This window comes from Uloborus diversus, chromosome 6 (assembly GCF_026930045.1).
Source record: "Uloborus diversus isolate 005 chromosome 6, Udiv.v.3.1, whole genome shotgun sequence".
Taxonomy (NCBI): Eukaryota; Metazoa; Arthropoda; class Arachnida; order Araneae; family Uloboridae; genus Uloborus; species Uloborus diversus.
The window spans coordinates 160,609,833-160,625,985 of record NC_072736.1 but is presented as its reverse complement, the minus strand read 5'-3'; the positions used below and the strand labels follow the sequence as shown (position 1 = coordinate 160,625,985).

The 16,153-nt window shown below is 36.2% G+C and overlaps 1 protein-coding gene across 1 annotated transcript in view; it reads left to right on the top strand.

Annotated features, from left to right (window-relative positions):
- Positions 1-1,175: 1,175 nt before the first annotated feature.
- Positions 1,176-16,153, top strand: part of LOC129225047 (unconventional myosin-Id-like) — a 95,866-nt gene continuing 80,888 nt past the window's right edge. Inside the window, exon 1 of the mRNA XM_054859593.1 lies at positions 1,176-1,272. Coding sequence (XP_054715568.1) covers positions 1,184-1,272 — 89 coding nt within the window. The 5' untranslated portion in view covers positions 1,176-1,183. The remainder of the gene's footprint in view (positions 1,273-16,153) is intronic.

Below are 16,153 nucleotides of genomic sequence, written 5' to 3'. Positions count from 1 at the left end.
TACCCACACATAAACATACCCCCCCCTACACAAACACACAACTACCCACACACACACACAAACACACATGCCTACACAAACATAGACATACCCCCCCACACAAACAAACATATCCCCCCACACCCAAACACACACGCCTACATACACACACACTCGTGATTGCGAAAAACATAATTTGAATTCAAGATGTCAAAGTTCAAATTATTATTTTTTCCATGTGTGTGTGTGTGTGTGTGCGTGTGTGTGTAAAATTGAAAAGACACCTATTATAGATGAACTTAAACAGCAAGACTTCATCTAAATACAAAATTTCCAGCTTACAAATTACCATCATTTAAGATTGATAATAAATAAAAATACCAAAACGGTATTCACAAAATAACCATTATGAAAAGCGTGCGGGTGCAAATTGGCCATAATAACTCTTTCCTATTTACGGAATTCTATTTACCTCTTTTTCTTCTTCCATGGATATACCTCGTATTACCTAATACTGTAAATCACCAGTCATAATATGACGGGTGCGAATTTCTTCTCCATTTTCATTACATTTGTAGAAACAAGGAACATAAGCAGTAGGATCCTACCGCAGCTCGTGATTGCGAAAAACATAACTTGGAGTTAAGAAGTCAGAATTCAAGTGAAATACCACGGGCTGGATGTTGGATATTTTCCTTTTATTATTATTATTTTTTTTTATTGAAGGTTTTAATCAAAAACCACCCCCCCCCCCTGTATTTTTATAATTACAAAAAACGATCATAAAGTTTGGTTAAATTTTGAACACTTCGCAAACGTAAGTTTTCAAAAAAAAAAAAAAAGCTTTAAATAACTCAATCATAAAAAACACATAAATAATATTTCCGGTTGAAATGATTTTGGGCAGCGAAAGCTCCCATTTGAAACGAATCATAAGGTTTGATCAAACTCTGAACACAAATGTAAGTTTTTAAAATGATAAATAACACATCATAAAAAACACAAATAATTTTTCCGGTTGAAATGATTTCGGGTAGCGAAGTTCCCATTTGAAGCGACTTGGCGACGACATTTGGCGAGATTACAATCAAAACACAGGCATTTCGCGGCAAACCTAAATAACTGTCGGTTGTGGAGTTTTTTCAGTAAAGAGACCGGTCTGACGCCGAGAGTTGTGTATGAGCTGTCAACTTTAAAAGTAACAATGGCGGATTTCGGCGAAACCGGGATCGGGGATTTTGTGCTTTTGGAGGATATATCCAAGGAAGCATTTATGAAGAACTTAAAAACAAGGTAGGAAACTTTTCACTTCTTATACTGCATGTAAGCGGTAGTAAATAAATGCAAAACAGTCGCTCTGCTTTTAGTCGCCACTCCCTAATATAGCGGCAAACCATGCCGTACCGGTTTGCTAATAGATCAAATTGCCGCTCGCAGCTAAAATACTTGCTGTCATTTTTAATAAGATGTTTTGGAACTAAGTTAGAAGTCTTTTTTATTCTCCTGATTGTCTTGTAGAACTTTTTCAGCACTTTATCGAATATTATTCGCTACAATGTTTTTCATTGTTGTCATGCTTTGTTGTGATTTGCTCAAATTTCAAACGTTTTGCTGAAGCAACTACTTTATGGATCTTTGACACAAGCTTTTCCTTTCATACGGTTTCAGCATTTTAATTTTACTCCGGAAATAGACTTGTAATCGGAAAAACTGTAGAACTCTTACTGTTGATTCTAGATAACTTTCTATAAAACAGCCTCTGAGCTGCGTTAGTAGTTGATGTTGGCAGTGGCGTAGCGAGAAAAAATCCTTGGAGGGGGTTAATTTTTTCTGAAGTTTAAAGTAAAGCCATGCCCTCAAATTTATACACTTATACTATGTATGTATGTATGTATATATATGTATGTATGTATATATATATATATGTATGTGTATATATATATATATATGTATGTGAATATATATATATGTATGTACTATATATATGTATGTGTATATATATATATATATATATATATGTATGTGTATATATACATATATATATATACATATATATATATATATATATATATATATATTGTTTTGGGTCTATAGGTTGGGATTGGGTTCTGACCCCCCTATCCCCTCCATGGCTACGCCACTGGATGTTGGTACACATTTTGTAACTCTTTAAACAAGGGCGCCCATATAGGGGGGCAAGGGGGGGGGGCTCGAGCCCCCCCCTTTGAAATTAGAACTTTCTTGCTTTTAGTACTTTTTTCTTTGCAAAAATGTAAAAACATTTCTTCACCATCCAGAAATGAATAAATTATTAAAAATGTCAAATTTTAATGACTGTAATCTGTCCTGAAATCAGTTTCCGCGGGGAAAATATTCTGCTAAACCACGGGGAAAATATTTGAGCCCCCGTTGGCAACTTTGCATATGGGTGCCCATGTCTTTAAATGCTTTTATTTATGCTGTTGTTCACGTTGACTTATTACTCTTATTACTCGTTGATAGAACTTGTTTGAATTTAGTACATATCTCAACAGGAAAGAAAGGAAATTTGTACTTATTTCTTGATCGTGTTCAAAGTATTGTTGAAAAATAATTCAACGTGAATATCATAAAAGTTTGTATTGTTTTGAATCATGGTATTGAACATTTTATGTGAATTTTCTTCACTTTATTCTGCTTTTGGAGACAGGGAAAGTAGGATGGAAAATATTTCTAATATTTACCTGATTTGGAGTAATATAGGTTTGTTACATTCTTTGGTATTGTACAGAATTTATTTCAGGGTCGCAACTTGACTTATGGTTTCAGGAAGAGTTTCCCCAAATACATTTTTTGTAAAATCTAAATTTGATTTTATTCACATATTCTATTGATTTTTGTTTACAATTTTAAGCAAACGTAAAAGATGAATATCTTTGTAATGAGGAAAAAATCTGCTGTGTACACTACCTAACTTCCTTGTACCCCTTAACCAATGTCTTTTCCATAAGTTGAAAGAATAGATGCGTGTACTCTGTGACACAGGCATTTCATGTGCAAGGGGGTACGCACATCTATATTCTTTCAACTTCATTTTTCATGTGCAAGGACTGTTTCGACCACTGCTGCCCCCCCCCCCCTCCTCCAGAAGATGATTCTCGCTGCACTAGTGAGTGTACTCATTTACATGCATTCAAAGTAATAGTTGCCTCTTAAATTTATACTTTTTGACAAAGATGAAAATATTTTAAGTATAGACTTTAGCTATATATCAAATTTAAGGAATTACAATGTTTTTGAATCTGAAGGGAAATGCTGTGTATAGTTTTGAACAAACAAAATGCTTGCAATAACTACAAATCAATAAATGCTGCTGATACAACACTGAGTTTGTACAAATTTTCAAAAATAAGAATTTCATTTATTAAATGAAATTTAAAAAAAAAAAAATCAAAAAGTAAAATATTAGTATTTTTCCCAGCCTATAATGAAAAGCAGTTTCTGAAATGCTTTTGAAAATTTTAGAGGGAGTTTGAACCTTGAATCTCCTTGAATACGGATGTGGTTTGTGTGTTGTTAATAGGGAATGAGTTGAGGATCGTTGCAAAATGTCAGTAACTTAAAACAATAGGCTTAATATTAATATTTTAAAGAAACATTCCTCGCTAACTAATACTCATGATAAGAAAATGTTTATTGATTAATAGAGGACCAGTCTTTGACACAGCCCAAGGTTTTATGAGTGTAATTACATTCAAATTCGTTGAAGTTACCTTAATAATTAAACATTTGCATCAAATTGTTTCTTAAAATATTTTTTTATTACTTTGTCATGTGATTTTTTTTTTAAATTCTAATTTTAGCATGATTGCCACATGCACAGATCCAGAGGCTGTGTAGTGGGTCATGGGGTGGGGGGTGGGGTGACTTTCTAGAATCAATGTAGCCTAAAACTGCATTTCGGTTACTTATATGTGAAGAAATCATGCTACACCCATGTTTGTACCTCAACAATGGCAATATTAAATTGCTTTTTGACCCCCCCCCCCCAGTGGCGTATTTACTGGGGGTCGGTGGGGGGGCGACCGTCCCCTCTGTGACCGTCATTTTCTAAAACCAGTAATATAGAATTAAACAAATTAGTAGCAATTGCTACTAATTTCAATCAAGTACATTCCACAAATTGCTTTAAATAATAGACAGTTTGTGTAGTCGAGGATGGAGAGTGCTACTCGCTTTTTAACTTGAACTTAAGCCTGCCCCTCCCCCTTTTTTGAACTTTATTAATTTTTATATTTCTATATGTGTCTTCACTTTTTCTTCCATGGACTACACTATACTGGTATGATAATGCATTGCTATGACTTAGAACAGTGGTTTCCAACCCTGGGGGTGATAGCCCTCAAAGTGGAGATTTGACACTTCAAGGGGGTGATACGTTTGTGAGGGGCGATAGGGGGCAATTAGTATTTAGAAGAGAGGATAAAGGGGAGGGGCAATTGACTCACTGCCCCCTACATGACTGGTTTGGGGGGAGGAATAGCTTTTACGGTTTTCAACTGGCATCCCCTTCAATAGACTGCAAATCCGCCCTTGGACCCCCCATCCCTCTCTCCCTTTCTGAAGATGATTCCCCTCTATAATCAGAAGCTGACCCATCCCTAGAGTCTCAGCTGTTTTTCTTTGACTGATATTGAGCTCAAATAATAAATTGTCATTTAGTTTTAGTGTATTATGTAAGAAATTATATGCTCCACGCTGTTACATTGCGTAACACTTGATAGGGATCCCAAGATTAATAACTTGGGATCTCCATAATTGCATAATGGGGCTTTCCGCGATTGCGATTGCCTACTGCGCACATGCATGAGAGCGCCTGAGTTCATATGGCTATAGACAGTCGTGAAGGCATGACTGGAAAAAACCTCCTGACCGAATAGCAGGATAACTTTATGGCATATCTTTTGACCGCTATTCGGGAAAAAGGGCAACTTGGCTGCCCATCATGTATATTGTGTCAGTGAGTAGAAAAATAAATTAGTTTGTGTGTGTTGTGAACATGGTCTCTTCAATTCTCTCCCTCACCAAAAGTTGATTTATGGAAAATGTGGAAAAGAAGAAGGGGCGAAGATCCTCTTCATATTATGATACTGAATGTTTGTTTTGAGGGAAAAAAATTGATTGGACACCTTTCCTGAGAATTCAATTAAAAGAGATTTCAATTTTAAAATTGAAGAGATGATTGCAAGATTCATTCATCTCAGCTATGCTGACCATTGTATGGCTGTCAATTCACAGTGCAGTTCAAGTACCTTTTTGAAACCAGTCTCATCAGCACAAGTCAGAAAATATTAATTTTTTAAACTTTTAACTTGGGATTTGAACATTGCCGCAATGACTTTTGGTTATCAAGCCAGTAAGTTACCGCCTACATACACTATACTGACAGCCCGATCATCACACACAAAGACTAGTTTCGTCCTTGTTATCGACTCGTCAGTCTGGAATAGTGAATTGCTCAGCTGGAGGCAGATGTCCTCTCTTTGAAGTTGAGAGTGCCAACAAACTGGAAGATAAATGTGGATAAAAAGACATCCGACAGAAGTCTTCTCAAAAATATGATATCCAATATTTTGATTAAGGATGAAACAACTATACTGTTGGTTAACGAGGGCTGATTTAGCTTCTGGTTTTGGAGATGATTGTCATCAAAATACACTGGAGCACGCTTATATCAAAAGATTGATGTAATATGTAATAGAACAACTATACTGTGTTTACGAGGGTTGATTCAGCATCTGGTTTTGGAGAGGATTATTATTAAAATCAACCAGAGCATGCTTATATTAAAAAAAATAATAATAATAAAGAAATGTAATAGAAAAACTATAGTGTAAGTTTACGAGGGCTGATTCAGCACCTGGTTTTGAAAAGAATTATCATTAAATTAACCGCACAAATTGGATAGGGGGGGGGGAGTAATCAGAAGACTTACATTCTGGCACAAAAGTGTGGGGGGGGGGGGGATCTACAGCTACAGCTCTGAAAATTTTCAAAATTAAGTCTTAATGAAGTAGCTTCAGATTGCGTTTGGTAGCTTTAAAAGATGGAGGGAGCTGACCCCCAAGAATCACCTCTGTTTCCCCATTTGTGTTTATGGCAAATAATAACTTTTGCTCTGTTTTTGTTCAAAGTTGCAGGCAAGCTTCTGTTTTTAGATCTTGCTTTTAAAAAGCTTTAAGAATTCAGTGTGATGCTATACATATTTTAATTTGATTCAGTTATTGTTAAGAAAAAGAAATTATCATTAGCAAAACTCAATGTTTATTATTAAGAAAAATTATGGCTCTTGTGGGGCGGATATAGATAAAGCCAAATATAGATAGGATTAATTATTCATATAATAAGAATTGTTTCCCTCTCTTAATCTAAACTTTTTAGCTGTAATATTGTAATTTTCTTTTTCACTTTTTATTGGGTAGAATTTAAAAAGTTAAATCACGGATTGAAGTTTATTTGCTGAGGAAGTCAAATGCTTGTCTGCATTGAATTGTCATTCTCTTGAAAACAGTAAAAATGGGATTGTGTGAGATCTATAAAATGATAAATTTCCAGACATTTTGAGACAGTGAAAAAAACCCACAGATGTTTTCCATTTTTACTTTCTTCTATATCTAATATATAGAAGAAAGTATTGGATTCGTGCAAATTTTCGAATTTCGAATTTTGACGGATTCGAACGTTTTGAGGTGTGCTGAGTTCATTTCGACTATTTTTGGAAAATGTCTCTGTCTGTATGTGTGTGTGTGTATGTATGTGTGTGTGTCACGTCTGTGTGTGGCCAGTTTTTTGTGGCCGCTCTACAGCAAAAACTACCGCATGAAATCGAACGAAATTTGGTACACATATGTGCCCGTATGTGAACTTGTGCCCATTGGTTTTTGGCGCGAATTCCTCCAAGGGGGTGGAGCAATGGGACGTTTTTTGAGTTACGCGTGCTTGCTATTCCTCAGGAAGTAACTGGCGGAATCAAACAAAATTTGGTCCATATGTTGCCTTTAACAGGAACAGGTGCTGATTCAATTTTGGTGTCAATAACTCAAACGGGGGTTGAGCTATAGAACGTTTTTTTGTCGTCAATTGTGACTGCTGTATCTCAAGAAATAATGAACGGAATGAAAGAAAAATTTATCGGCAAGTAGCCCTTAGTGGGTATAAGAGCTGATTTTATTTTGGTGTCAACAGCTAAAAAGGGGGTAGCGCAATCGCCCGTTCTTTTTTTCCATTGTGAGTGCCCTATCTCAAGAAGTAATGCTACGTTCTGGTTGAAATTTGGAATATATGTGAATCCATATGTAAACAGGCTTTGGTTCAATTTTGACGCCAATCGCTCCAAGAGGTGTTGATTTTTTTTTTTTTTTTTTTGAATAAAAATAGCTTTATTAATGCAACAATAAGAAAGATAAATCGTAATAGATTGTCGTCTGCGTATTTCTCGTGATTTTAATTGTATGGAAATGATCGGAAATATTATCTCAATGATTTAAAATTTTTAACTGTTGCCATCTTATGTTTGTTAACAAATAAAATATTTGTAATTAATTCAAGCAAGGCTTTTAAAATAACTTTCAATTTTCGCTCTTTGCTTTGCTTTTGCAATAATTCAGACATTGGGATGGTCGTCAAGTTTTTGCATGTGTAATTTTGTTTTTGTTGGGAATATTGCTTCCTCGTCAAGCATGGGGAGGGATCAGAAAAAAAAAGGAAAAATATAGAAGAAAGTTTCGTGATGGCCACAACATACTAGTTTTCCCCTGGTAAAATTGATTTTTAATAATTAGTTTTCATTTTAAAATTAGTAACAACGAGCTGATGTGTGCATCACACGACTTCCTTTTACGCTAATTTAATGATAATAGTGCCTTGGAGTAGGCAAAGAACCACTTTATATATTTTCATCCCAAGTTTGTTGCGGACCGAGGCCAAAAAAAGAAAAAAAAATCATTTAGATTTTTTCATATATTGGCAATTTTAATGTGATTTAATGATTAACTCTTTAAATATCGCCAATAGTGGAAAAAATAAAACCAGATTTAGAAAAAAAAATAAAAAACGCCAAATTTGTCGCCAAGCTGGTGACCAAAAGCTTATCGATATATCGCCAAGTGTTTGCCAAATTATAACACCACATGAGTTTGCATTGAAATTAACAATGATTTCAACCCAAAAAGGTGTAAAAGACCCCCTTTGGAACATCCGAATGCAAACAAAAAGGAGGTGCACAACCTATCCCACAAGGAGTCTACGTACCAAATTTCAACTTTCTAGGACATGTCGTTCTTGAGTTATGCGACATACATACTTACGTGCATACACAGACGTCACGAGAAAACTCTTTGTAATTAACTCGGGAATCGTCAAAATGGATATTTCGCGTGTCTATACGTTCTTAGGACTTATCCACGTGTTGTCGAGTCGAAAAAAAAAAAAAAAAAAAAAAAAAACTCAACATTCATTCAGGGGTGAGCAAAATGGAAATTAAGCCCGATTTTTGAGTGAAAATTTTTTTGTGAATACAATACTTCCTTTTTTGTGAAGAAAATAATAAAAGGAAGTAAAAAGGATAATTTTAAACTATTAAATTGCTTAAAACCTAAATCAATTAAAAATTATTCAAGGGTAATTAATTCTGAATAATGTTCTTTCAAATATAATATGAGTCAGCAGGGGTGCCCACGGGGGGGGGGGGGGTCCAATGGCCATTGAAATTTTTAGGGGGGGGGGATACAGCGGTGAAAAGTCAGTGCAATGCATTAAGATGTTTAGAATAGATGCGGGGGACGTATTTTCGTTGGGGCAAAAATTGTCAGTTCAGATTACTTATGCAAACTTCAATTTTTAAAGCAGAAATTTATTTGGAAAAGGTGATTTTTAAAACCAATTTCGATTAAATTGGCATTCTTTTTTCAATCCGCTTTTCCCCTTCAAAAGAAATACTGACGCGGGGAAAAATAGTTTTGTTTCAAAATAATAATACAGTGGACGCCGGTTAGTTGAATAAACCGCTTTACTGAATCAAATCATCAAAAACAGAACATTATCCAGCTTTTTTGAATTACCTGCCTTTTTGAATCAGCCGCTTTGTGGAATCAAAACTGTTCGGAAAAAACCGCGAGGGTTCTTTACTGATTTTAAGTTAACACAAATTCTCACAGGGCATCTGGAAATTTTAGAAGTTATTTGTTTAGATTTAATTTGGTAAGTGATGATTTGTGTTCTTGTGGACAGGATGCTGTGACTGTTGAGCATATTTTATTATACAGGGTGTCTATAAATGATGGACCCGATTTTAAAAAATCGTATTTTCAAAAGTTCTCGACAGAATAAAATAATTAATGCGTAAAATTAAGGTGAAAAGTAGCAAGTTTTTTTTATCTTATAAATGTTCGATATGAGACCCTCTTGTCACACGGCATACGTCCATTCGATTATCTAGTTCATTCCATACATTTTCTGACATGTCTCTGTTAATGGTTTGTAATGCTGCAGATTCTTTGTAATGTTTCAATTCTGGGAGAGTTTTCGGCATTGGCTGTACAAAAACTCGGTCTTGCACGTACCCCCATAGAAAGAAATCGCATGAGGATCTTGGTGGCCATGTGAATAACGTTAAATCATCGTCGCCCGCACGGCCTATCCATCTGTGTAGAAGCACATTGTTTAAGTAACTACGAACCGACAAAGACCAATGAGGAGGTGCTCCATCTTGTTGGAAGATTAAGTTCTGTTGGTAACAAAAAAAAAAAAAAAAAAAAACCTTGGTACTTTTCTCCTTAATTTTACGCATTAATTACTTTATTCCGTCAAGAACTTTTGAAAATATGATTTTTTAAAATCGGGTCCATCATTTATAGACACCCTGTATTATAATATTTACTCAGGTCTAAGAAGGATTTAAAACAGGTGGGGTGTTGGCCACTTTCTTTGTCTTTATTTGTTGAAAGTTTTCATAACCTTAATGCTTTTCGTAATTTTATCTGTCATTTAAATTTGTAAGCTGTCTTCTCTGTGTTGTATGGCACTCCGTCGAACGTTCGTGTTTTCTTTTTCTTCCTTTCATTTATGTGTGATGGTACCTCCTCGTTTATCTTTGTTGAGGTTATTTTAAAAACTGTAATTCTATTATTCAGTAAATTACCGCCCTTTACTGAATATACCATGCCTTGCCATCAATTTTCGAGTTGAACCGAACCATTGCTTCGGTCACTCGGCTGGTCTGTGCTAATTCTACATTAGCTACCAGTTTGTTTGGCCCTCTTGGCTTCCATAAGAGGTTTTCCATCTCCAGCTCAGTCACTTTCCTATGCCGGGCTGATGAGTGCTAATAAGCACGAAACTGCAGTCCGCGGCTGGAAATGACTGAGCTGGCGGTGTATTTCATGTAATTCTATTAGTTTCACTGGTTTGTTATTACTTAAATTTGTAAACTATTTATTTCTATTTCATTCATCCTCTTAACTTATGTTTACATTGGTTGTTAATCACATCTGTTAGCCTCATGATATACTGTGTGGAGCATGAGGAGTTTTTTTTTTTTTTTTTTTGTGAATCTTATAAATAAATATATAAGCGGCGGCCACTGTACTAATAATGTGTAACATTACACAATCATACAAACATGGGAAACCGGTTCGCCATGTTTATGGTTCCAATGGGGTCGTTTCCAAAATTTTTAAGTTTAAGTTTAGTATTAAAAAAAAAAAAAAAACTTAAATCGGTGACCTTTCATTGTTTACGCTTCTGTCCGATGACATCACTAATGATGAAATGCCATTCACTGTTGCCATTCACCGAGCAAAATATTTAATTCGCATCTGTACTCACGTGTATTGGCAACGATACGGTTGATAGCAAGCGTAGAGCGCAATATTTAATTCGCTTCAAGATTATCATAACGTGGAAACGCGATAGAAAGATGCGCCAAAGTGCATCATTTGTGACGTCATAAACACCACGCCTTGTTTGAAAAATCGGACAGTTTAAAAAAATAATTAAAAAATAACTGTTGGGGAAAATGAAAGTATTTTCTGGGTCCATGTTACTTTTTTTACTCATTCTATCAATTTCAGTGACTAAAAGTAGTACTTTTGACTGATGGAAACAACCCCTTTGAAGTGCTAATAAATGCTTTGGATCGCTTCTAAGTAAATTTCACAAGTGCTTGATTTGTAATCTGACGTCATTGTGTGCAAGAGTTGCAAAAACACGGGAACCGGAACTGTCGATGTCACTTTGGCTTTTTAATCGATAAAAGTGTAAGTTTCCATCCAGACTTCATTCTCTTACGAGGCGGATCTGTTCCAGATAAATTTGCGTTGGCGTTTATAAGATTTTTATTGGATGCAGCGGCAAATTGTTTCTAAACCAGAGATAGGTGCTTGTGCCGTTTTACTCTGAAGTGTTTTGATTTTGATAGATGTGTTCCGGAAAGTGATAAATAAATGGTTATCTTGGAAGTTATTTTCTACGAATTGGGAAGTTTAAGGTATCTAACAACAATTTCTTGCCAGAAATAAAAGCAATCTTTTGGCAAGAGGAATTTTTCCTCAGAAGTCAGATTCGTATCTCCGTCGTTTTTCTCAGAATTATTATTGAAGTTATTAAATTTGAGAATGTGAAAGGTTTAAGATCGATATTATTACCTAGATGCAGCGCCGGATCAAGGAAGGAGGGGGGGGAGGGGCATCTTCTAATGGCTGCAAATTCACCCTATTTTTCTATATTTTTTTCTGTTGAACTTGAAGGAAAACAAGAAAAGGCGGAAGTTCTCAAGTTTTTGTCCCGTCTTCGAAAAATCGAAGATCCGGCACTGACTAAATGGGAATATTTCGGTTGTTTGTTAAATGTGTATGGTAGATTTATATATTTTTATTTCAGAATCACTCTTTTACAAAAATTTCATATTCTTCCAAAAATTATGCTCTTCAAATTCATCAGCGTAAAATTAATAATCTTAAATGCTTAAAGTCTTTTACTAGGTCATCTTTTTATGTTTTTTTAATTATGTGGTAACGTGTGTGGGTCGTTATGTTTGATTGCCTGCTTTTGTGCCAAAATTATTCATTTCCAACCGCACATTGCAGTGAACAACGTTCCGTTATTCATTATCAGTTGGTGAAACTTAAACAGAAATATTCCGCTTTTCAATTTAAATCTATTTGTTTTATTCCTATTTTAACGTTTACTTAATATGATTAGGTTCACTAGATTTTCCCTTGAAAAAAATCTTTCAATTGTGGTATGAACACAAACGGCTGGTTCACAGAAAAAGTGTGTGTGTGTGGGGGGGGGGGGTCAAAAGAAGCGTAGAGGTTAGGGGGCGTGGTCTCTGAAGTGATTTGTTTTGTAAAATTGGGCTATATTACTGGCTTTTAATATTACTGATTCAACAACTTCCAAACATGTAGAATATAGCACCAAAAATCGGAACGGATGGCCACCGCAGACTTTCTCCGTTCATTTTAAAGTTCCGTTTTTATGAAATAAGATGAGAAAAGTTCATTTATTTGGAATTTTTAGTTTTTACTTTTGTGAAATATATCAATCCACCCAGTAAAAATCTTTTTCAAACCAATCATTGCTGAAAAGTGAGAGGGCAAGGCCCCTTTGCTTTTGTAAGTGAGAGTTCAGTTGCCCCCCCCCCCCCCCCCCCCGTACGAGCCTTCTATGCACTTGAACATCTGTTTCTACAACTAACTGGTTTTCATTGCAAAAAAAAAAAAAAAAAAAAAAATCACACTTTTTTTTTTTTTTTTTTACACGAGGTAATAAATAATTCAGGATGATCAGACGATGCTTTCAGAATTCAGATGATTCCTAGATGTGTTCGGAAGTTCAAGCTTGTGTTAGGAACGGGGGGAATCTTCAGACGCGGTTTTCGAATGAAAGAGTAATATTTCCGATCCTGAGACTTTAAAGTTTTTGAATTTCAGGCATTTGGACCTCACATGATACTTTAAGGCTTTAGGGGCTGTCTACAAATGATGTCTCGTTTTGAGGGTGGAGGCGGGGGGGGGGGGTCGGAAATTGCGACAGTTTGTGACAAGGGGAGGGAGGGGATTTCAAGAAGTGTAACGCTACGCAATTGTTTTAAAGTATCAATGTGCTTATGAGAAACAGCGTGAAATTTAACAAGGGGGGGGGGGTGAGGCGAAGTATTAGGACATAATCCCAAGGGGTGTGGATTTGTTGTAGAAAATGTTTGACACCATTTATGAACCGCCGCTTAAAAGACAGCATTTTTCAGAAATAGAAATGTGTGTGTGGTTTTTTTTTTGCATGGAGAGTACTTTTGTCCCCCCCCCCGGCCGAAAAGACAAATAACTGTCTGGAGTTTATGGGGAGGAGCAGTCAGAATTGGTATTCAACGGAGGTCTTTGTTTTCTTGCTCAGATGCAACTTTTTGATTCGGTAATCAGAAAGCGATTGATTCTCATTAGCCGAAGGTTTTTTTTTTTGTTAATGAACTTGACAGGAACGCTGTACTTAATTCCTTCGCCCTCATTTTAATGTTACTAAAGAAATGAATTACATTTTCTGCATTGATAGGATTTATCCTTCATAACAATTGAATAACGTTTGCGGATTCTGCTGTCCAATTGCAGTGTAAAACAGGGCCAGATTACTGCTTGGGCACTTGGGGCATAGGCCCAGGGCACCATGAGAAGGGGGGGGGGGGCAATAAATTTGAGCTAAAGTTAAAAGAAAAACAGCATTTTCCTGTTGCATTGTAGCAATATGAAAATGCCAAATCTAAAAAATAAATTCTCCAACTTAAAATTTAATCTCTTTAGCAAATTCCTATGCAACTTCAGGGTTAACACTCACACTATTATTACACTGAAAGTTTTATAATAGATACTTTAAATATTTATGTCTAATTGAAACCAGGCAAAATTTGATGACATCGTATGTTACAATCTTTGTCATATCACTTCCATCAAAGTATTTCATGACTTCACTATTTAGTTAAGTATCAGTGGGGGGATGGTGACACCCAATTACTTTCGCGACCAGTGTCCTCATAAGTCACAGTCGGGCCTTGGTGGAAAATGAATTCTGTCAGGAAAGGGGAAGATGTTATTTTTCTTCCTTTCTGCATTCCTTACATCTTGCGTAAGTATCGATCTCTTTCTGAGTCACGGTGAATCTGCGATTTAGAAGCGAAAAGGTTCTGTTACCGCCCACGAACCATGACAGCATGTTTATTTATCTTTTCTGTGGTTCAGACTGCTTTGTGCCGCAGTAAATGAGTTTTTATTAAAGCTTGATTGCAATGATAAGAAAAGTTTTCTTTTGTAAAGAACAATTGCTTATGTTGTTTAATTTATTATTATTATTTTTTTTGAGCAATCACGATTGCTTATTGTTCTCACTTGACTGTTTTGATGTCCTTTGATTTTATTTTCCTACCGCCACCCTCCGCACCATCACCGTCGACCGGGTCCTCACGATGCTGCTCCTATAGCGAAAGCCGTCTCCAGGTTGCATCCACGTCCTACACACACACGCGCATACATACACAACTACACACACACGCACGCACACACATATACACACAAACACATACACCTACACACATACACACACAAATACATACAGACACATGCACACAAACACATACAAACTACCCACACATTCATGCCTGCACACAGACACATATGCCCACATACACATACCCCCCCTCCCCACATACACACACATTCATACACACAACTACTCACACACTTATGCCTGCACACAGACACAAACACACATGCCTACATACACATACCCCTACACACAACACACATACCCCCACACACAAACACACACGCCTACATACGCTCGTGATTGCGAAAAACATAATTTGAATTCAAGATGTCAAATTCAAATTATTATTATTATTGTTACAAATCCTGTAAATAGTAATTATTGTAGTAACGTAACCTGTAAATAATTTCCCGTAATGAATATACAACCCCTTAACATATGGCTAAAGTATACAATCCCCTATTCTTTTTATTTTCATTGATAAAATTTGATAACGGTCTACGCATTTCTCGAAGCAGAAAGAATGTTGTGGAAAATTCTTGGATGTTTATAAAAGCCGTTAGCGATGGATAAACGGAGAGATTCGATTGAGGATTTCGAACTGAGAAGATTTTTGCTCTGTTTATAGCGAGGCATTTCGCTGTGTTGTTTTCGTATTTGGAAGTAAATACGTGTGTAAACGTTGAGTTTACGGTGTTGTGTGATAATTGCTTAATTGCTGATGAATAATTTAGCAGTTGTTGAAGATCTTTCCTGTACATAGTGTAAATAAATTTCCTGTGTTTTTATCAAGAACTGTGTCTTCATTTGAAGAAAGTGGAAGTCGCACCGAATCCGTTACAATTTGGCGCCCAACGTGGGGCTTCTTCTGGACTTTCTTGGAGTAAGTGTGACTTTGGACATTTTTTCATAAAGACTGTTTGAATTTATAGACTTTGTTTTTATGGTGATTACTCGCGCAATGGATGACCAATTAAAACAACTTCTGGAAGCAATTAATGCTGTGAAAAGTGATTTGACTGCAAGTTTTACTGCAAATCAAGAACAATTAAAAAATGACATTGCGGCTAATCAAGAACAATTGAAAAGTGATTTAATGGTACTGAAAAATGATTTAGCTTCTAACCAAGAGGAAATTAAAAACGACCTTACTTCGGTAAAGACTGTGATGGAAAATAAATTTAATGAGATAGAGCATCGAGTTGATGCTTTTGATGAAAAACTTGAAGCAGTAGAAAACCGTATCGCAACAGTTGAAAATCATGTGGATGAGAAAATTAAAAACATGGAAAGGAGATTGGCGACCGCGGAAAGCAGTTCTGTACAGTTTGGCGCTCCCACATCGGTTGCTCGACCGTCCATTAAACTTGCCACATTTGATGGGAAAACTTCGTGGCAGGTTTACAAAACTCAATTCATGATAGTGGCGGAAGCGAACGGATGGGACTCTGCTACCAAGGCCTGCCATCTTGCAGCATCCCTGAGAGGTGACGCAGCGGACATTCTTCAGACCCTTCCGGACAGCCAGCGCCTGGATTTCGCCGCCCTCACAGCTGCGTTGGAGCTTCGCTTCGGTGAGAAGTGCCAGAAAGATTTCAGCCGA